A 22,026-nucleotide genomic window follows, 5' to 3' on the forward strand; every position below is an offset into this window, starting at 1 on the left:
CTTTATTGGCCTCACAGTACATTATTCAATATTCATTATGTATTGTGGAAAATACCAAAAACCCATAAATCTCACCTCCTCCTTTGGTTCTCGCTGTAATTGGATCACGTGGTTCTCCGGTTCCAAGACTGTTGGATGCAGTCATAAACAGATGATAGCGAGTGCCACATTTCAAACCTTTCAAAGTGTATCTACCAGTGTTTGTTTTCAGAGACTCCTTCTTCCAGTCGCCACCGTCGTGACTGTAGTGTAGTACATAATCTGCAAGAAAAGTTATTCAAAATCGTGTAGTCTGGTTTGTTTATTTATGAATTTCGCGCAAAGCTACACAAGGGCTATCTGCGCTAGCTGTCCCTAATTTAGTAGTGTAAGACTAGAGAGAAGGCAACTAGTCATCACCACCCGCCGCCAACTCTTGGGTTACAATCTTCCCAACGAATAGTAGGATTGACCGTAACATTATAACGCCCTCACGGCTGAAAGGGTAAGCATGTTTGGTGTGACGGGGATTCGAACTCTTAACTTTCATATTGCTAGTCGAGTGCCTTAACTACCTAGCCATGCCGGGCCCGTGTGGTCTGGAAGAGAAACTTATAAAAAATGGTATGTAAGAGAGAATCACTGAACAATGTTGTGTTGTAAGGTATGCGGTCTGTAATACAATGTTAGTCTGAAAGAGAACCATATTAAATACACTATGTAGGAGAAAGTCACTGAACAATGTTGTGCAGTAAATATATCGTTTGTAAGGTATTGTTATCAAACAATGATCTAAATATATTGAGACTAAGGTACTTCGCATTGTAATTTAATAAGAAGTAAAATTTGAAGAAATGTCCCTCACCAATACTGACCGGAAATACATTGTCTGGAAGGGAACGTGGCAACATTTTGTTTGGTAAAGATCAATTTCAGGTAAAAATACTTTAGAAGTTGTAAAAAATGGATGTATGGTTCATACACATATCGTAACAGTGTGCCATATATTTGCACGAGTGATAATATTAATGCCTGACAGATCTACAGTTATTAATAAAAGTGGCCCAACATTATCTTTCTTATTTTAGAATTTAGTAATTAAATAACAAGGAAGTACAATCATGCAGTTTTCAACATCTCGTAGTCACACTCGTATAAGTTTTTACTGACATGTCAGTAGACGTCTACGTACGCACCAATAGCGGCCTCTCAGCACATTTAACCAAAATTCGATTTCAGTCCACGTTCACTGCAACATGTCTAGAATTGAGGTGTCATCCGTTATCCTGGTCTTTATCTCTGCCATATTTGCTATAGGTGCGTGATACATGATGTCCTTAACATACCCCCAAAGACAGAAGTCTAGTGGAGTGATGACTGGCGCACGTGGAAACCACGAAATGGTCCTCCTTACAACCCAAACGATATAATGAGCCCTTTTTTGCACAGTTGCCATTTTACGAGATAACATTATTCACTGAAGTGAGAAAAAAAAAAGACAATAGAAACTATTTGAGTTAGGCTACAAGATGTTGAAAACTATACGGTTGTATTTATTTAGTTCTTTAATTATTCATTTTTTTACATAGGAAAGATAAAATAAATATTGGACCACCCAGTATAATAAATAAACAAATGCTTATTCTGAACACTTCACTTAACTCTGTACATATACAGTGTCAAATAGTGGAATAAAATATGTACAGACGTCAATACCAACAATTTAATAAACTTAAATAAATGATTTTATTAAACAATTGACTTAAACCTTTACACATTACTAACAATGTAATGAAACTTAAGAAAGAGGTTTATAAAACAAAAATCTTCGCACCCCATATTTGGCAGTTACAGAAAAGTAAAACAGCATCCGTAAACAGAACATATAGGTGGCATTGTTCAGAAATTGTTTTACCTTTCAACGTAACGTCATTTGTGTCTACCTTCCATCGGATTGTTATAGTTGAAGATGACGTTGAAGTTACAGCTATAACAGGAGATGTAGGGGGAGCTGAAAAATACAAAAAAAAAAAGAAAAAATATTCAAATTAAAATAAAAAATGTACATATATACTATTTTCTAGACATACATCTACGACATCACCCAAAGATATCGAAGATAAAATTATTGGTTGAAAATAGCTCTGACTACTATTCTAAAAAATAATATACGAATATACATACACAAACACACACGAATATAAACATATACAAATGCTTAAAACGGCCATTTTTAGTTCTTACGTGTTTTGTCATATTTACCTTCGGAAATATTCAATCAAAAATAACAGTAAATGAAGGTAGTATACACCTTTTGTTTGAAAAAAAATTACTTCTTTTTATTTTTGCAAAGCAAAATATTTTATACTTAAAATGGGTAAGATTATTTTAACTAAAGATATTCAATGGTAACATATATATACACTGCTGGCCAAAATCGTAAGACTTTTGTTTGTTTGTTCGTTTTTCAATTTCGCGCAAAGCTACATGAGGGCTATCTGCGCCAGCCGTCCCTAATTTTGAAGTGTAAGACTAGAGGGAAAACAGCTACTCATCACCACCCACCGCCAACTCTTGGGCTACTCTTTACCAACGAATTGTGGGATTGACAGTACCATTATAACGCTCCCACGGCTGAAAGGGCGAGCATGTTTGGTGCAACTGGGATTCGAACCAACGATCCTCGGATTACGAGTCGAACGCCTTAACCCACCTGACCATCCCGGGCCTGATCTTAAGGCCAATGAACATAAAGAAAAAATATGCATTTTGCGTTGTTAGGCTCAACCACTTATTTGAGTATAGCTTTGAAAGATGACAATAAGAAAGGGGAAAATGAAAATAAAAATATTTTTAGCATTTAATAGGGAAAATGTGAACACTATGAAATTAGCCTAAATTGTAGCTGGTCAAAAGTTTAAGAACATACTGAAACGTAGCGTTAATCGGTAAACACGTAACGAAATTTAGTGATTTGTGTTCAAGTATTAGCGTTGTTAATATCTCCCCCTGACATCTCCTGTGTTACATTGGGTAAAAACATGGCAAAGGCTAAAAAGTTGACAGAGTTTGAACGTGGCAGAAATGTCGAGCTGCAAAAGCAAGGTCTGTCTCAACGTGCCATCGCTGGTGAGATTGGGCGTAGTAAAACTGTTGTTGCAAATTTCTTAAAAGACCCTGAGGGATACGGAACGAGAATTTCAAGTGGTCGGCCCAAGAAAATTTCGCCGGCGTTGAGCAGAAGGATTCGACGAGTTGTCCGGCAAGACACCAGCCGATCGTCGAACCAGATTAAGGCCCTTACGGATGCCGATTGCAGCTCAAGAACAATAAGACGGCATCTACGAAAGAAAGGCTTTAAAAACCATAAACGTCTTCAAAAGCCACGCCTCTTTCTACACCACGAAACAGCTCGGTTAAACTTTGCTGAGAAGCACCAAACATGAGACGTAGAAAAGTGGAAGAAAGTTTTATTCTCTGATGAGAAAAAAATTTAACGTGGATGGTCCAGATGGCTTCTAACGTTAGTGGCACGATAAGGATATCCCACCGGAGACATTTTCTACACGACACAGTGGAGGAGGTTCCATCATGATCTGAGGTGCTTTCTCTTTCCATGGAACAATGGCGCTTCAGGTTATACAGGGGTATCAAACAGTAGCTGGCTACATTGGCATGTTGGAGAGAGCATCTTTATTGACTGAAGTTCCTCGCTTGTGTGGAAATGACTGGATCTTTCAGTAGGACAACGATGCAATCCACAATGCCAGCAGGACAAAGGACTTTTTTTATGGCGAATGACGTGATACTTTCGGACCATCCAGCGTGTTCGCCCGAACTGAATCCCATTGAAAATGTTTGGGGATGGATGGCAAAGGAAGTATATAGAAATGGACGTCAATTCCAAACAGTGTATGATCTTTGTGAAGCCACCATCACCATTTGGAATAACATTCTAGCCAGTCTTCTACAAACGCTTATATCGATCATATCGAATGTTTGCAGTTATTCACAATGACGGCCGTGTCGCTCACAACTGAGACTTCTTGTTGGGCATTTCCTACTCTGTTTAGGACTTCTTTTTGGTATGATTTTAAACTCTTGACCAGCTGGTATTTAGGCTAATTTCATAGTGTTCACAGTTTTCCTATTAAATGCTAAAAAAGTTTTTATTTTTATTTTCCCTTTTGTTATTTTCATATTTCGAAGCTCTACTCAAATTAGTGGTTGAATCTAACAACGTAAAATACATATTGTTTCTTTATATTCATTAGCCTTAAGATTTTGGCCAGCAGTGTGTACACACATATATATATAAAAACATCAAAGGGAAAGGTTTATGAAGCCAGAGGAGACACAATGACTCCATTGGTCCGTATATTACAACGTAGTTTTGTCATTTCTTATGTGTTGTATTTTATCTTATTGAAGACTTGTTTATCAATTGTACTTCGTCTTACTTAGTCCTAGCACATGCTATTAAAATCTTTCTCATAAGTTGATTCTAGTTGATTCATTTCGTTCGATCTAAGGTCTGCCCACTGTTATTATAGGCCTTTTGTTCAGTCGTTTCCAGAGTAACAATGTGCACTTTGCCCAACCTAGGCCATACCTTATATTTTCAGTCTTTTGTGTCATGTGCTTCAATTAGTTATTTTCTTAACTGTTTCAAAAGTAAAAGAGTACAATTTTTAACGTATGTGATCGCTTCTGTGTTGCTGTATTCTCATAATAATAACAGTATAACAACATATAACAGGTGCATATATACAGACATCGCTCTAAGGTATTTACAGATTTTTATCATCTGCTTTTAAAGATAGCGTTCACTGACCAACACTCTGCTTTACTTTATTAAAAGCTCTTTTATTATCTATTTTAGGATTACAATTTATGTTTTATTTCAACCAGGACCAATATTTAACATCAAAACATATCACAAGTATTAATATTTGATCATTATAAAACAGAACTGTATATACACGCGTTTCTTCCTGTACTCTCAAACACTTGTCCCCCGCTAGTACAGCGGTATGTCTTCGGATTTACAACGCTAAAATCAGGAGTTCGATTCCCCTCGGTGGGCTGAGCAGATAGCCCTTTGTGGCTTTGCTATACGAAAACACACACACACACTCCTTTTCTCACCTATTCCTACAGCAACAATGTGCATTTCGTCCGATCCAGATCTCACTCCTGTTATCAAATACTTTTTTTTTCAGTAGAACACCTTGGTTTTGTCCCACCCAGACCCGACTTTAGTTATCAAATACAATACTTGTTTTCCAAAACCGTTCCAATATAAACCACATTCTTGTTACCAAATATTTCTTACCTGCTTCTAGAGTAACTGCGTGCACTGCATCTGACATCGGCCCCGCCCCTGCGTTATTAAATGCTTGCACAAGCACCGCATATTTGGTATTTCGTTTCAGGTTGGTGAGGTAACTGGTGTATTGATCATGACTAGCCTTCTCTACACTCTTGTACTGAAAAGGTTCTTCACTGTTTGTTCTCTTATACCCTACGTAGTAGCCCTGAATGACTCCATGCTGCAGTTCTGGTTTGGGTGGCTGAAACAAACAAGAGAACAAAGAGATTTTCGATAATACAGAGTGCACACCTACTAAATTCAAAAAAGTTTTGAATTTCAAATACACAAACTATTACTCACAGAAATCGAATAGCAAGAACATTTACTGGTTTTGAATTTCGCGCAAAGCTACACGAGGGTTATCTAAGCTAGCCGTCCCTAATTTAGCAGCGTAAGACTAGAGGAAAGGCAGCTAGTCATCACCACCAACCGCCGACTCTTAGGTTACTTTTTTACCAATGAATAGTGAGATTGACCGTGACATTATAACGCCCCCACGGTTGAAAGAGCGAGCAGGTGTGACGGGAATTCGAACCTGCGACCCTCAGATTACGAGTCGTGTGCCTTAATCACCTGGCCATGCCGGGCTTGAACGTTTAACGAGTTAAATGTCATTTAATTTCTGTAGTGCATATTGAAGTATAAAAGACATTATTCTAGAAAGTATCGACCTTGTAACACCACATTCAGTGCTTTATTTAACTGAACACTCAATGTTCACTTTACAGCTTCATCGGGGGGTTCCACTAAAAGTTAAAACGTAATTGATCGTTAATAACGTCATTTGGATTAAATAAGAAATTCTAACAGATTCTATAGCACACGTTTCTACATTGTTTGCTTGATATTATACACAATAAAGTTTATTGTTAAAAATAAAAGTTGTTAACTACAGTAACCAAAAATTCCTGTTCATCAGTGGTTGTAGTTGTTAAAGAGTTTATTTAAATTTTCTATTGGTATATTTGTTAAGGATCTGTACAGAAAAAGATAGATTGATTTCAGGAGTTACTTGGTCATGGTTAGTTACCAAATGACCTCCAACTGCACTTTTTCACGTTTTAGTTGATTTAGTTCATAAGGTCAAGAAGTTATTCTATCCTTCTGTGTATGGTTCTTCAGTTTCACCAATGTGTGTAAGGTGACAGATGTTATATGTGAGTTGATGTACAACACTGGAAGTAAGACACATGGCTTTGTTACATTGAAGGTCAGCGTCCAGAGATTTTAAAACTTGACTTCTGAGTGTGTGATTTCTTATAGTAAAACCACATCGTGCTATTTGCTGTGCTTACCGAAGGGAATCGAACCCCTAATTTTAACATTGTAAATCCAAAAAATTACCGTTGTCCCAGTAGGGGACAACTTGTATGAGTTGGAGTTAGTCTGGCTTTTCTATAACTTTAATTGATTTATTGGGCCCGGCATGGCCAAGCGCGTAAGGCGTGCGACTCGTAATCCGAGGGTCGCGGGTTCGCGCCCGCGTCGCGCTAAACATGCTCGCCCTCCCAGCCGTGGGGGTGTATAATGTGACGGTCAATCCCACTATTCGTTGGTAAAAGAGTAGCCCAAGAGTTGGCGGTGGGTGGTGATGACTAGCTGCCTTCCCTCTAGTCTTACACTGCTAAATTAGGGACAGATAGCACAGATAGCCTCGAGTAGCTTTGTGCGAAATTCCAAAACAAACAAACAATTGATTTATTGATTATGAGTTCAGTTTATTAAAGGTAGTTTAGTCAACTAGAGGTAAAGGCACTTTTATGGTGTCTTGGAAAATTGTCTTCTCCCTGTTTTCCTTATTTTTTTCATATTGGAAATGTAATGTTAATATTTCATCATTGTCCTGGAAAATTTGTTCTATGTGAAAAGAAGGAATCGGTATTCTTTTCTCAAAAGGAATGTGTTCCCCGCTTGTACAGCGCTAAGTCTACGGAGTTACAACGCTAAAATCAGGGGGTTCGATTCCCCTTGGTGTACTCAGCAGACAGCCCAATGTGGCTGTGGTAAAAGAAAGCACATAAATAGACACTCAAAAGGAGTGATTTGAATTCAGACCGTATAGCGTTTTATCTCTGCAACCGCGATCAATTATTTTTCACTAATATATAGCAATAGAAGTGAAGAAAAATATATTTCAATTGGCTTATGAAACAATAACGTCAAGAAAGTATCCACCTCGGCTGTTATTTGAATGGTTAACTGTGAAATGGAAAATATATCAAGGCCATGGTTCTTTAGGCCAAGCACTTCATTAATGTATTGAAGTCACAGATTGCAAGTGTCGGTATCCTGACACCACTTATCTAGGACACTTGTTTCAACAATTAAATAATACAGTGTAAACAACAGTTTCTTGACTGCACATAGTGCCACCACTTAGTTGAAGATATAGTTTGCTCTCAAAACGAAGATCACATCATTATGAAAGTTTGAATAACAGAAAATAATAAATCACAATAAACAACTAATTTTCAAAGAGACATAACACACTTTAACAAATTAAATAAACAACTAGACTTAGAAAAGTAATAATAAATTACGAAAACATTTGGGCTGGAAGAATTTTTAACAGATTTGGATAGACTTTAATTGTTTTTGTGATTCGATATGAACACCACACACTACCATAGTGCCATCTTGTGTCCGTTAAAAAAACTGTAGAGTAAATCTCTCAGCGGCCAAACAAATAAAAACAATTTATGTTATAATATTGTTTATTTATAAAATTAAAAAAAAGGATTAGTGGCGTTAACTTCACAGATAAAGTCTGAGTGTATTTTTTAAACGAGAAAGAATTATCTTACTTACAGTAAGTTAAAAAAAGAAAGTTTTAATATTATGCATGCCAAACTCGGAATTTTTGGTTTTGACCGACACTTCTCTTACACAATATTTGATTTGACGGTGTTTCAGATCCAATTATTTCTTGATCAAGTGATTATAATTTTCTCGACTTTCCAGGCAGCACTTCAGATTTCCCAGATCTGTACATGAGCACCTACAGATACTGCTACTTCAGTTTTTATTATAAATGTACCTAACTAATAAATCGCTTTTGAGCTTGTGACATGGTTGTAAAGGTTAATAAGAACATCAGAACGTTTGCTAACTTCAGACTAGAGACAAATGTTTTAAATTGGGTAGTAGACAATATAATATTACATTTTTATTTTAAAAGAATATTTTGAATAGTTTATCAAATACAGTAAGATAAGCAATTTTCACCAGATAAAATAATCTCGAAAATGACCAAGATTACGTAATATTTTACCAAGAACTGGAACAAGGTTTACTTAAGCGTGCAAGCTACGATATGAAAGGTTGTGAGGGGTCACAATTTTTTTTTTTTTTTTAGATTTTCCAAGTTCGAGGCAAGAGCGTCACTTATGTTGTTTTTTTGCAGAAAACAACTAATTTTACGATGTAGTTTTCACTAGCAGGTACAAAACTAATGATTTGCCAAAGAAAAAAAACCAGTACAACTTACTGGACTTCACAATTAGATCAGGCTAGAGATAAGTTTTAATATTATATATATATATATATATTTGACGCAGCGTATGTTCAATCTGTTTCATCAAATAACGTAAGGCAGTTAGCAAACATATTTGGTTTATATTAACATTTTTAGCTCACTTTTATACAAGCGAATGAGCAAAGAAATAAAACTATACTAACCATCCATGTGACCTTCAGTGACTGTGACCCTGTGGCCTCGACATTGACATTCAATGGAGGGCCACCTGGCACTAAAGGATCAGGAAATAGTAAGGTTATTAGTTGTACTATGTTTTAAACTTACACTCATATTGTTCTGGAAAGAAACTTAAAATGGTTTTCGTCTCATTAATGTATTGTTAATATGAAAAAGAATGTTTAAAAAACAGTTTAAGTAAGCTTACACATTCAGATTTTATCTTATTTAACAACACTGAAAGTGTGATGGAAAATATAATGTAAACAATTTTCGTACTATATTGTGCTCATAACAGGAATTGCAACTTAGTTTTATAATATATATAGTTTTCAAATAAGAACAAATAATCTTAACCAATAAACTCAAAAGTGGTTTTTTTATTACATTACATTACCAAAAGTAATAGAATGATACACTGGGATATATGGGTGTGTGTAGGAGTGGGAGTCATGTCTCATTGCATAGGTTCCACTTTAATAAAAAGCTAACCTTCCTATGACGTTAACCACAGGCTATATTTTAACACTTATCACAAGCTGTTAGTACATATCTAGAGAAAAAGACATCCACTCTCCTTGCAAAATAACTCATAAATGTAGCAAGTGTTTGAATTTGTTTCATCTGTTCTTCAGGGGGATATCCAAAACTTTCCAGATTGGTTAAACCAGATTTAAGTGGCTCTAAGCTAGCCGAGATAGACTCTACACGTTATTTATTTGAAACCATTGATGGAACGAAAATATAAAAAAAGATACGATTTCTCCCCATGAACATCGATCAATGGAGACTGCAACATTTCCTAGAAAACCATAATACGAGACCTTTTTAACTCTTAGCAATGAAACAAGTCAAAGCAGATAAAACAGGCTGAAAAATGATAGAAACCCATTTACACTTTGTGTTTCGGACAACACAGTCATATATAAAGTGTTAAATAGAGAAATTCTGCACTCTAAACAACGTCTTTCAACTACCCAACTTAGTATTAAAGCCTCAGGACAGTTGACACCTTGCACCCATGGTCGTGATAAGTTGTTTGGACTACACGTTCTTCGTAAACTCTGGATAAAAGAACTTTTTTCTATTGTGGAGGATTTATTGATCTGCAGTCTTAACATCATTAGAATCACGAGCAATGGGTGTAATGTCAGATATGCAGCATATTTTCATAGCACTTTTCACAATTCACAATGAAACGGGTCAGTATTCTTTATTAGCACGTGCAGAGGCATTTATTCTTCAGAACTATACCCTAAGTATACCCTGAATGTCTTAGACAACGTTCCACTCCAGTGTCGCATCCACTAAAATGAAGTTCGATAAAAGTAGGCAGCCTGAATCTCTTGGACAACGTACCATTTCAATGTCGCATCCACTATAGTAAAGTTCAGTATAAGTAGGCAACCTGAATGTCTTGGACAACGTTTCACCTCAGTGTTGATTCTACTTACTATTCCTTTTTTGACAAGTTCTGGACCTCAACTGGTCGTCTGTATCAGACGCTGACTTCTATAAATCTTAGACAGCAGTACATCACGAGATTTACGTGAATATTTAATGGAGGTGAAAGCATTATCAGCTGGTAATGTGCTGCTCTATTACTTTTGGCAACAAAAAGTATGTTTTAATGTTAAAAGAAAAACATATGATACCGATAAGGAATATATTATATTGTTCAAAAGGCCAAAGATAATGTTTACAAAACAGTTTCTGATAAATTATATCCCGTTAGGAAGACAAAATTCACGATTACGTTACTGGTAAGTTGTATACTGTTTAAAAAACAACATAAAATATTTAAGATGTAATCCCTGAAAAGTTATATAATGTCAACTCTGTATTGTACGCATTACAGAAATACGGCTGAAGAAAAGTTTTCTTGAATTTCTTACACAATGGATATACATATTGCACACAAAATGATTTGTGAAACATACTTTGATAAGTTATAGATGAGCAAATTACTTTAAAGTAATATTGTTAACTTGAGTAATTAACAATAATAAGTCCATAGTTTGATTGGACTGTTATCTGGATGTAAGAGTATTCAATCACAGAATTGAAGCAACAAGGATAGATTTGTACGTTAAAATGTGCAACAGGGAACTAAAAGGACAGGCTATAATTTAGTTGTTTTTTTTCATATTTAGTTTAACTCTACCTTCTTCGGCCGTTCTACATTCTACTATTTCACTTGGTTGGCTACGTCCTATCAAATTCTCGGAAAGTACCCGAAAGTGGTAAGACGAAACTGGATGTAAGCTTCTAACTGTGACTGAAGTGTGAGGAGTTGAGAAGACGAAATGTGAATCTTGACTATCCCATGACCCTTGAAAAACAAAATAAACAACAAAAAACACATCAACATGATTAAACCTACTTTATTTACTTTTAAGTAACTCTACCACCTTTCCTTATACACTGTAACCAATTTATTAATGTATATTGAAACGTGTATTGCAAAAGTCCCGTTTGTTCTCTACGTTTGTAGAAGATTCTGGAGTACAAGAATCAACAACGTACGATGTGTGTGTATGTAAAACACTAGAGATTGCCAGGACTGTTGCCAAATGAAATTTCGAGAACCTCGCTTAATTATTACAAAGGTAACCATCGCAACACGCGGAGAGACAGTATATATTGATGGTACGCTACAGTTATTATAAACTTCGGATGCTATAACTCTGATTATATCTTCTGATTCTTCTCTCTAATCTGGAACTGAATATTCTATCGACGGTTCACGATAACAAATTAATTCTATGTAGCCAAACATTCTTTATACGTGTGGCCTGATATGGCCAGGTGGTTAAGGCACTCGGCTCGTAATCTGAGGGTCGAGGTTTCGAATCCCCGGTACACTAAACATGCTCGCCCTTCCATCTATGGGGACGTTATAATATGATGGTTAATCCGACTATTCGTTGGTAAAAGAGTAGTCCACCAGTTGACGATGAGTGGTGAAGACTAGCTGCCTTCCCTTTAGTCTTACACTGCTAAATTAGGGACGATTAGGGAAGATAGCCCTCGTGTAGCTTTGCGCGAATTTGAAAAACTCACATGTAAAAATTAGTTTGTTTTTGAGGGCGAGAATGTTTAGTGTGACGGGGATTCGAACCCTCAACCCTCAGATTACGACTTGAGTGCCTTAACCACCTGGCCATACGTATAAAGAATGTTTGGCTACATAGAATTAATTCGTTATCGTGAACCGTCGATAGAATATTCAGTTCCAGACTAGATAGAAGATTCAGTACTGTTTGTAACTTTGTAAAACTTTTGTATAATCATTATTTGTAATAATCATTATTATAAATTGTATTGTTATTTGTATATTCATGATACGAAAGAAAATTGTTGGCAAACATCATAAATTTGATACATATTGACATTCAATTAACTTCTAAATTAAAATTACTGGCTATTTTAAATTATAATATGTAACAATACAATATAAACATACCTGAAACATTTTTATATTCCACTACATACTTCAAAATGGCGCTATTTCCATTATACGACGGTTTCCATGACAATTGTACAGTCCTACTGGTTACGTCACTCACCACTAAATTTGTTGGCGGGCTCGGGGGTTCTGCAATAAGTTAAAATATTTTGAAACAATGTTTTTATACTACGGTAGTGAAATATTTAGAAATAAAACTTAAGATGTTTTCAGTCTGTTACTTTTTATTTACTTGTAGATGAAACTGGTAGTAGATCCTTTCAAAATTAACGATTTTTAAAGTAGTTTTAAAATTCAACTGTGGTTTACAATTTTCTGTTTAAAGACAGTTAACTTTATGTTATTCAAACCTAATTAAAATCAATTGAATAATCAATCATTATCTTTTTAATACGCTGTAACTTACTTATTACAATAGTATGGTTTAAACGTACGAAAATCTGTTTTAAAACTATTTCAAGAATATCCTTGCATCAAACACCCTTTATCACGTCTACGTCAAACCACACCAGGCTTGAAGCAAACGTATATCACACTTATCACGTCCACTTTAAACCACACCAGGCTTGAAGCAAACGTATATCACACTTATCACGTCCACTTTAAACCACACCAGGCTTAAAGCAAACGTATATCACACTTATCACGTCCACTTTAAATCACACCAGGCTTGAAGCAAACATATATCACACTTATCACGTCCACTTTAAATCACACCAGGCTTGAAGCAAACGTATATCACACTTATCACGTCCACTTTAAACCACACCAGGCTTGAAGAAAACGTGTATCACACTTATCACGTCCACTTTAAACCACACCAGGCTTGCAGCAAACGTATATCACACTTATCGCGTTCACTTTAAACCACACCAGGCTTGAAGCAAACGTATATCACCCTTTATCACGTCCACTTTAAACCACACCAGGCTTAAAGCAAACGTATATCACACTTATCACGTCCACTTTAAACCACACCAGGCTTAAAGCAAACGTATATCACACTTATCACGTCTATTTGAATCTCCATCTCACGCTTGAATCAAAAGTACGTTATGCTTACCATAACTACTTTAAATCACGTGCCAGTCTTAAGTCAAAAGTATGTTATACTTACCAAGTTTGCTTAAACCACGTGCCGCGCTTGAGTCAAAAGACTTTATACGTATCATATCTACTTCAAACCAGCTAAGATTGAGATTGTTTTAGCTGGAGAAGGCCAATGAAAAGATGTGGATCTAGAAATGGCTTCTGCCCCCAATATAAAGACGAAATGTGTATTTGTTTGTATCCTAACTCCACCGGGCCTCTTGGGGCAATCTCGACCCAAATTTGGATTTTAACACTATTAACTATGGAAAATGTTCTAAAGGTGTCAAAACTAAACTTTATTTCTGTTTTGTAAACCCTATTGGTTAGTTACTTCTAGCCTACAATCTTTATTTTTTGGTTGATGAAAAGGAAACTGCAAATGTTGTTTATGAAGCTTTGTTATAATTTTAAAATTTTGGGATAAAGTGTTCAGGTTATTACTTTGAAATATATGATTCTGTTAAACTTACGCTGTTTCAATTAAGATTAAACCTTTCCCTTTAGTTGACAACTACTTCTACTTGTAATTAATATACAAAAAGAGTTAACACAGACGAATAATTGGCACATTCGGGTAAAAGTGTTAATTACTGTGACCAACTGTAAATGTACTGTTCCTTATTAGTTTTCACTTATTTTAAAACCACAAATAGATAGATTTCCAAGGATCACGAACACAGCCGATGCTTTGAGTTTCTTAATACGTCAGAATTTCGCACATCAGGCTTAGTTGTGTAAGAGAAGCACCTTATAATAAACAAGAGAACCAAATGAATTTTTTTATAGAAGGTCCTGGGCCAGTCTATCCCTGACACACTCGCCCTTTGTTTTTTACGAATTTAATTTTGAAACCAGGAATATATTAGAAATAACAAGTACTATGAGAATGCTTGAGGGCTAGGCCATCAACTCAAACTGAGAAGAGTGCTTTGGAAAGTTGTTTGACAAGACCGCTTCAAACACCCAAGTTTTATTTGTGTTAATACTTTTATTGTTTCTTCTGGGATCGAATGCCTTACCTTGAACAACTAACTGAATATTTGTCTCATCCGAGCCGTACTGATTTGACACTATACACGTGTAGAGGGCGGAATCCTGTCGGTCTGTTGACGAGATTATCAGTCGTGAAGTGATTACACCCTCACCGACATCTTCCTCCACTCTATACCTAACGTGCAAACGTTTCATAATTATACTTAGAACTTCTCATTCTGAGATACCAGCAAAATGTTTCTGAGGTGAATTAGTGCAAGATAACACTGAGCAGAATAATCAAAACATACAATATTGTATGTGATAATTAATATGGGTAATAACAGAATTAATTCACATAATACATAACAGTTTTTACACAGATGATACTAAAGTAGATAATATTAGTAAAACTGTAATAGGAACTAAATAAATAGTAAATTGATAATGGTTAACAAAAGTACTAGTGCAAAGTTCATGTTGAATAAAATAATCGGAACAATGGTAATACTAAACCATAGTCAATATAAAGTTAATAGTACGCTAAATACTTGATTTGATGTTTGTTGATTTCTTATTGCAAAGTTACATGATAGGCTACCTACACCGTGGGAAATCAAAACCTGGATTTTATTGTTATAAGGTCGTAAACTTAACTTTCACCAATCGGGAAATGAACTATAAATACATTAGAACATGCATACTATTGAAGTATAGAATCAACAAAGAGTTAATACTGAACTAGTATTCAGATAATACTGAAATAGGGAATTAGCACACAGACAGTACTGTGCAAGAAAATTAATACGTACGTATAATATTAATTAAGATAAATAATTGCTGCATAATTAACAAATAGTTATTGATGCATATGAAAAGTAACATACGTAAGTGTAATAATGAACAAGATGATGAAGTACCAGAGAATTACGACACAAACAGTTCTGTATAAGAAGGTTACAACATGTTTGTATGTGCATGTATATACTACTAAAAGCCCGACATGGCCAGGTGGTTAAGGCAATCGACTTGTAATCCGAGGGTCGCGGGTTCGAATCACCGTAACACCAAACATGCTCGCGCTTTCAGCTGTAGGGTGTTATAATGTGACGGTCAATTCTGCCATTCATTGCCAAACGGGTAGCTCATGAGTTGGCGATGGGTAGTGATGACTAGCTGCTTTCCTTCTAGTCTTACACCCCTAAATTAGGGACGGCTAGCGCAGATAGCCTTTGTGTAGCTTTGCGCGAAATTCAAAAACAAACAAATATACTACTAAACAAGATAATTACTAGAGAATTAGTGCATAAATACCACTGAATAAGAAAGTTAACACATACCAAATAAAATAAGCAATCATTAGAGAATTAGTAAATAGTAAACATTAAATAAGAAGATTAACACACTCCATGTAATACTGATTAAAATAATTAATTCTTATACGATACCAATACAGAGTACTGATTAATAAGAAGTTCCTTCTTTTCAAGGCAAACAGCCTGTGAAATATGATGCTGATGGTTATAGAAACAAAACACTAGACAAAAATATTACTTTTTTGGAATGAATATAAATTGTTTGTAATTGTAAACCTTTTAGAATACCACATAAAACATTCAAATTATTTTGTAAAATTACTGTAATTATTTTAAATAGTTTTACGTATTACAATTTATCTCAGACGAGTCTCCGATTTTTTATGTTACATACGTTACGTATTACGATATCAAATAGCTGGAAATCTGAATTTCAAGTTAGAAGTTAATTAAATGTTCATACGTGTCAGATTTATCATATTTGTAACAAGATTGATACACATAATTTTCTTTCTTAACACAAATATATTTTAACATAAAAATAACAATACAGTTTATAATAACGGTTATTACAAATAATTATTTATATACAAAAAATTGCAAATTTACAAATAATATTTAGTCTTCTACTTGATGTGGAACTGAATATTTTATTTACGGTACAGGCCCACTGCGAGCTAATTAATTTTATGCTGAAATATAGACACACGTTACTTGATGAGAATCCTAGCTAGCTTTATTCTTGTTTGGATTAACACGGTTTACAAACTTATTTTTCACGGAGAAAGGTAGATATCTAATATCCTCTTAGAAATACTAACGTCTGGAGTAATTCTCTGAAGTTGTAATGTTCAAAATGTGTAAAAGTTCCAGGACAGACTTTGTAGTTTTCCGATTAATAAGCGTTTGTCACAATTATAATTCCGAGACTTATAGTACACTGACTACAGCTGGCTAACAATATTCTATAACACTCTCTTGGCGCGTCGATTTATAAACTTTTTAACGATGGTTTAGAAAGTTCAGTTAACAACAATACTGGCAATCACTAGTATTTTACATACTTTGTACATTGTTGATTCTTACACTCGAGAATCTTCTACAAATGTATAGAACAGGCGAGATTTGTGCAATACACATTGAACAATATATGTTACATGCATTAAACTGAAACAAACGTATATATCAAAATAAATGTATTACAATAAACTCGTTACAAGAGATTACGTCTAACGGTCCAACACTGTTGAAATGATTATTGTCATAAGACATTATTAAATCAAACAATGTGTTACGTACTTCTAAAATACATTGTAAGTCTTGATAATGAATTTTAGTTTTGTTCAAGAATGTTCAATGCTCTCAAAGATATTATTATTATTACTATTGAATTTCAGCAATCAAGGAATATTGCTTTAGTAACTGTTGAGTTTAGTACTGTTAGAGGTGGTTTAATGATTCTAGTGTGTGAAAATAAAAAAAATAGGCTTCGTCAGAGATGTTACCAAATACTTACTTTGTAACCAGTATATTGTGATAAATTATAATATATTTTATAATGGTGGTCCCCAAGAGGAGAACCTTGGGCCACATGAGGTACTTGAAGACCTCATTTGTGGCTTGCACTGTGATCAGATATTGCGAAAATAAGTAAAACTGTATATAGAGAATAATGTATTCCCCGACAAGCTGAGACCCGGCTCTTAGCTTTATGGTCATCATCCGAATGATCTAAATTTAAAATAATTAGGGACCATTGCTTTATTACTTCTAGAAATACTATCAATTTCAAAGAAAGTATGAGCAATGGTTTTATTGGAAAATGTTAATAATTCTATCATCTTAAGCGGCTTTGCATTAAAGTGTTAGGTAACATAATTAAGGATTTATGTACGATATACTGACACTCACCTAATAAATTGGATAAAACATGATTTCACACCAGTTTATTAGTGAATACACCTGAATGTTACATAATGTAAATATAAACGCAAGCAGGATGTTGACACTCACTTAAATCAAAAGTATTTATATATATATAAGTATACACACATAACGTAATATTATATGGGAATATTGACTATTATTTGAAAATCGTGTAACGTAACATAACAATCAAACCAAGATACCGAAGCTAATCGAAATAAAATATACAGGACATAATTTAACAAAAAAATACTGATACTCAGTTGAATATGTGAAACGTGTATTAATACACCAAGATACTAAAGACATCAAAATAAAAATTATAAGATGTGATTTCATACAAATACACTGACCCGAGAATCATGTAACCCAAGTAAACATATACACTTACAGTAAACAGATACTGGCATTCAGGAAATAAATACGAATGTTTATCTCCAAGATATTGAAACTCACTTTTTGTTATTTGTATCTAGCACATTTCTGTCTTTTTCCCATCGAACATTTAGTGGCAGTTCTCCTCTGGCATCACAACTGAGACTGGCGTCTTCTTGCTTCCTCACAGCTTGGCTTCCAAACTTCGTTTCAAACTTTGGTGGTGCTAAAGTGGAATGGTTATTTAATTCTAAATATGGTCAAGAGTTAAAGCCGATTCTATTCTTACTATGAGTTATCATTTTATTTATTTATTGAATTTGCTTAAAACAGGAAAAGAATCAAAACAAAGCTATTCTGGATTCACCTCTGAATAATTTTGTTTTGATTTTTTCAATAAAAGAGCAACTTATGTTTCACAACCTATTTAACATTTTACAATTACTGGCGAGCTTGCCATTAATTAATAACATTTGGCGAAAAATAGGGTTAGGATGGGCTAGATAAGCTCTCCTTAAACCCACCTTTGGTATCCTCCCTATCTTCAGAAACACGACTTTTCTTAGGCCTAATAGTTAATTTATTCCAAATTTATGTAGATACGAGCCTAACACATTACTTTTATAGAAACGAACTTACTTAAATGTGAGACACCACTTACCACTTCATTCTACTTGTAAGTTCTCCATTAACTATATAAAACATTGACTGGTGAAAAATGAGGGGGTAAATAGGTTTGACTGGATTGGCTCCCCTTGAAATGTTCTGTATTCTCAGAAAAACCGCTTTTCTTAGAAGTAAAACATAATTGACCCTGCATTTATGTAAATATAAGCCAAATTACATCTAAAAAGAAACGTCTATAATTAAATCTGATACGCTGCTCACCGTGAACGTTCAAAAATACAACTTTACTTAGTCCCCCGCCAATTCCGTTATTAGCATGACACATATAATAACCACTGTCATTGTCTTCAGTTTCGTGGATGAACAGACTGCCATTTCCATAAACCCGTATTCTGTAACTTGATCCAATGTTCCTAAATTCACCTGGATTTTTTCCTAATTAAAGGAAATAAGAAATAAAAAACATTTTATAACATTCACATAACTTGGTTTAATACACCTAACACTTACAATAACCATATGCCTTAATAAGACTGCAAAACTTAAGATTTTTTTTCCAGTTATCGATATTTAATGTTGTTTAAAAACGTGCAGTTACAAAAACTTCCAGCCTTAACCTGTGTTTCACCATATACATCTAGAGGATCGGTCCTGGCTAGTGACCAGTGTTCCCGAACTGTGAATTCGTGTGACCTATTGCCACAAAAACGTGCTCCTCACTTTGGAGGCCATGGGTGCGCTATGAACAACTGTCAAATACCACTATCCAATCAGGAAAGAGCATCTTAAGAGTTGGCGGTTGATGCTGTTGAGTGGATATATTCGATCTACAAGTCTATCACTTCATTATTGGAGGAGACTATGCGCAGATAACCCTTTAAGTAAGTTTATGTGAAATTCTGTAGCAAACAAAAGAGGTAGAAGCGTAAATAATTTTAATAGACAGAAATACGTTTCACATTCATTGGTACAACCATACCCTATAAGAGGTAACCAATAAGTGGTTAAACCAAACGTAAATCAGTTTTGGTGAAGTTACCGTTGATGCTAATTTGTTGGAGGATTTGCAAGGTGACATTCTATGGTTCACTGTGTAAGCTGTTTTATGTGTGTGTTGTGCATTTTGAATATACAAGATAGACATTTTCCAATAAAATAAGTTTATTATTCTATATTTTGAGTAAAATAGAAACAAACGTACATACCGCTAGATTTTTTCCAAATAATTCGAGGTTTAGGGTAGCCGCCTGCTACACAGTCCATGGATATCCTGTTCCCTCGTATAACATCCGTGTTGGATGGCTCTTTGATCCATTGTGGTTGTACTGGTAACACGAAAACCAGAATATTTTATTTAAATAAACCAAATAGCTCTTATAAAAATGAAGTTTAAAATGATGTGAAAAACCGCGACAACGATGTCAGCTAATTTTTCTTATTCCTCTGTATTTCGGGGTGACACAAATACATTTTAAATTCTACTTACTATAAGCTCTTGTCTTTCTGTCCTTATAACATGGATTCAATTATAAATCTACAGAACATCGAATTAATTTTCCTCTTTAATATCTATACGTAAGTTTAACACGTTAGTAAGTTGAACATTAATTGATACAATTATCATGTATAAACACAAACTATATAAAGCTGTAAAGCGTTTAGAACATATGTTAGCATCGATTAGCTATATTTGTATTCATAGGAGGAAGCCTAGAAAGTGCCCTAGGGTCACGTGTCCTCTAACTGGGTCCCTCATATTACTAGCTGAGCGCCCTAACCAACTGACCATGCAGGACCAGGGGTCAAAGTTGACCTGTAACTTCTACAAAATACATGAACTGTTGAACTACGAAAGAAACAGAAGGTTATAGAGAACTAAAACTTAAGCATGACAATTTAGACTTTGTATATTGTAATAATGGTAATTTCCCATAAATATAGGTTATTGATTAACCACGCGTTTTACATTCTTAAAAATAAAATCTAGGGTTGGGTAGATTCACTGCCACTGTTAGAGAGAAATGAGCACTGTTGTCAAATAATGACCAGTTTAAGAGTCATGTGGAATGTGAATCTGTTATAAAATATTGGTTATATCAGCTTCCTTGTATGTGGGAAATATACGATCAGACAGAGGTTAGTAGAGGTTCCTTGTATATAGTGAGTACACGATCAGTTAAACAATGTTTAGATTTTGAAAAACAAAAGTACAGAAGGGGTTAACTTTGCTGTACCCACCATGGGTATCAAAATCCGATTTTATAAGCCTTCAGACTTACCATTGATCTACTTACTGGGGACTAAATCTTTATATAAAATCTAAAGTAAACATCATGCAAAGGTTAACTCTATATCAGTATCAAAAGTGAACTTATTGTCAGACAAGTGTAATGAACAGAATTTCCTTTATTTGTTTTATAAGTCAAACTTGTAGACACAAGATGACAAATAACAAACTACAACATTACTACATAAGACTGTAAATGATTTACCATTAACAACCAAAGCTGTTGTTCTGCTAACAGTGGCTGCACTGTTGGACGCAACACAGGTATAATTTCCACTGTCTGAATATGTTACATTCTTCAGAATGAGTAAAGACGAATCTTCTAAATTTTGTACTCGTATTCCGTGCTCCCTGACGATAGGAGCGCCATCTTTTGTCCACCTGATGCTAATAGGAGCATCTCCTCTGACAATAACGCAAACAAGTTTGACTCGCATTCCTTGACTCACAGTTTTAATTTCTGGAAAAAACTCCTCGTCGATGAGAGGCGCCACTGTAGTACACAATGTAAAATAGCATATTACTTGATATCTTGGTTTGTCTAGAAAAGCTTGAAACGACATAACTCTATAGTGTTCAATTAGCGTTTACTAAAGCATTATTGAATGTTTAATGCACGTACGGTTTCATAAAGGTAATTTAAATGAAAGACTAATGATATGCTTTTAACACAGTTAATCTTACTAACGAACAACAACAACAAAAAGATATAAAATACAAAGTAAATTAAATATCACCAACCAGTACCGCTAGGCGTGTACGTTACTAAGGAGACGTTAATATGACTGTTTTCGAAATGATTTACTCCAGAAATCATGTTAGATGAATCCTTTGTAAACAGAGGTGAAAAATTTAAAATAATTAACATAATTTTGTTCGTTGGTCTATTTATTCTTTGTGATAAATGTCCGATTT

General features: G+C 34.8%; 1 protein-coding gene across 1 annotated transcript in view; it reads right to left on the bottom strand.

Annotated features, from left to right (window-relative positions):
* Nucleotides 1-22,026, bottom strand: part of LOC143249543 (cell adhesion molecule Dscam1-like) — a 78,456-nt gene that overhangs the window by 13,762 nt on the left and 42,668 nt on the right. The window contains exons 10-20 of the mRNA XM_076499569.1: nt 21,317-21,604; nt 20,030-20,149; nt 19,086-19,259; nt 18,279-18,423; nt 14,628-14,776; nt 12,514-12,645; nt 11,212-11,379; nt 9,032-9,102; nt 5,315-5,552; nt 1,895-1,990; nt 76-261 (exon numbers count right to left, since the gene is read on the bottom strand). Of these exons, the coding sequence (XP_076355684.1) occupies nt 76-261; nt 1,895-1,990; nt 5,315-5,552; nt 9,032-9,102; nt 11,212-11,379; nt 12,514-12,645; nt 14,628-14,776; nt 18,279-18,423; nt 19,086-19,259; nt 20,030-20,149; nt 21,317-21,604 (1,767 nt within the window). The remainder of the gene's footprint in view (nt 1-75; nt 262-1,894; nt 1,991-5,314; nt 5,553-9,031; nt 9,103-11,211; nt 11,380-12,513; nt 12,646-14,627; nt 14,777-18,278; nt 18,424-19,085; nt 19,260-20,029; nt 20,150-21,316; nt 21,605-22,026) is intronic.

This window comes from Tachypleus tridentatus, chromosome 4 (assembly GCF_004210375.1).
Source record: "Tachypleus tridentatus isolate NWPU-2018 chromosome 4, ASM421037v1, whole genome shotgun sequence".
Lineage (NCBI taxonomy): Eukaryota > Metazoa > Arthropoda > Merostomata > Xiphosura > Limulidae > Tachypleus > Tachypleus tridentatus.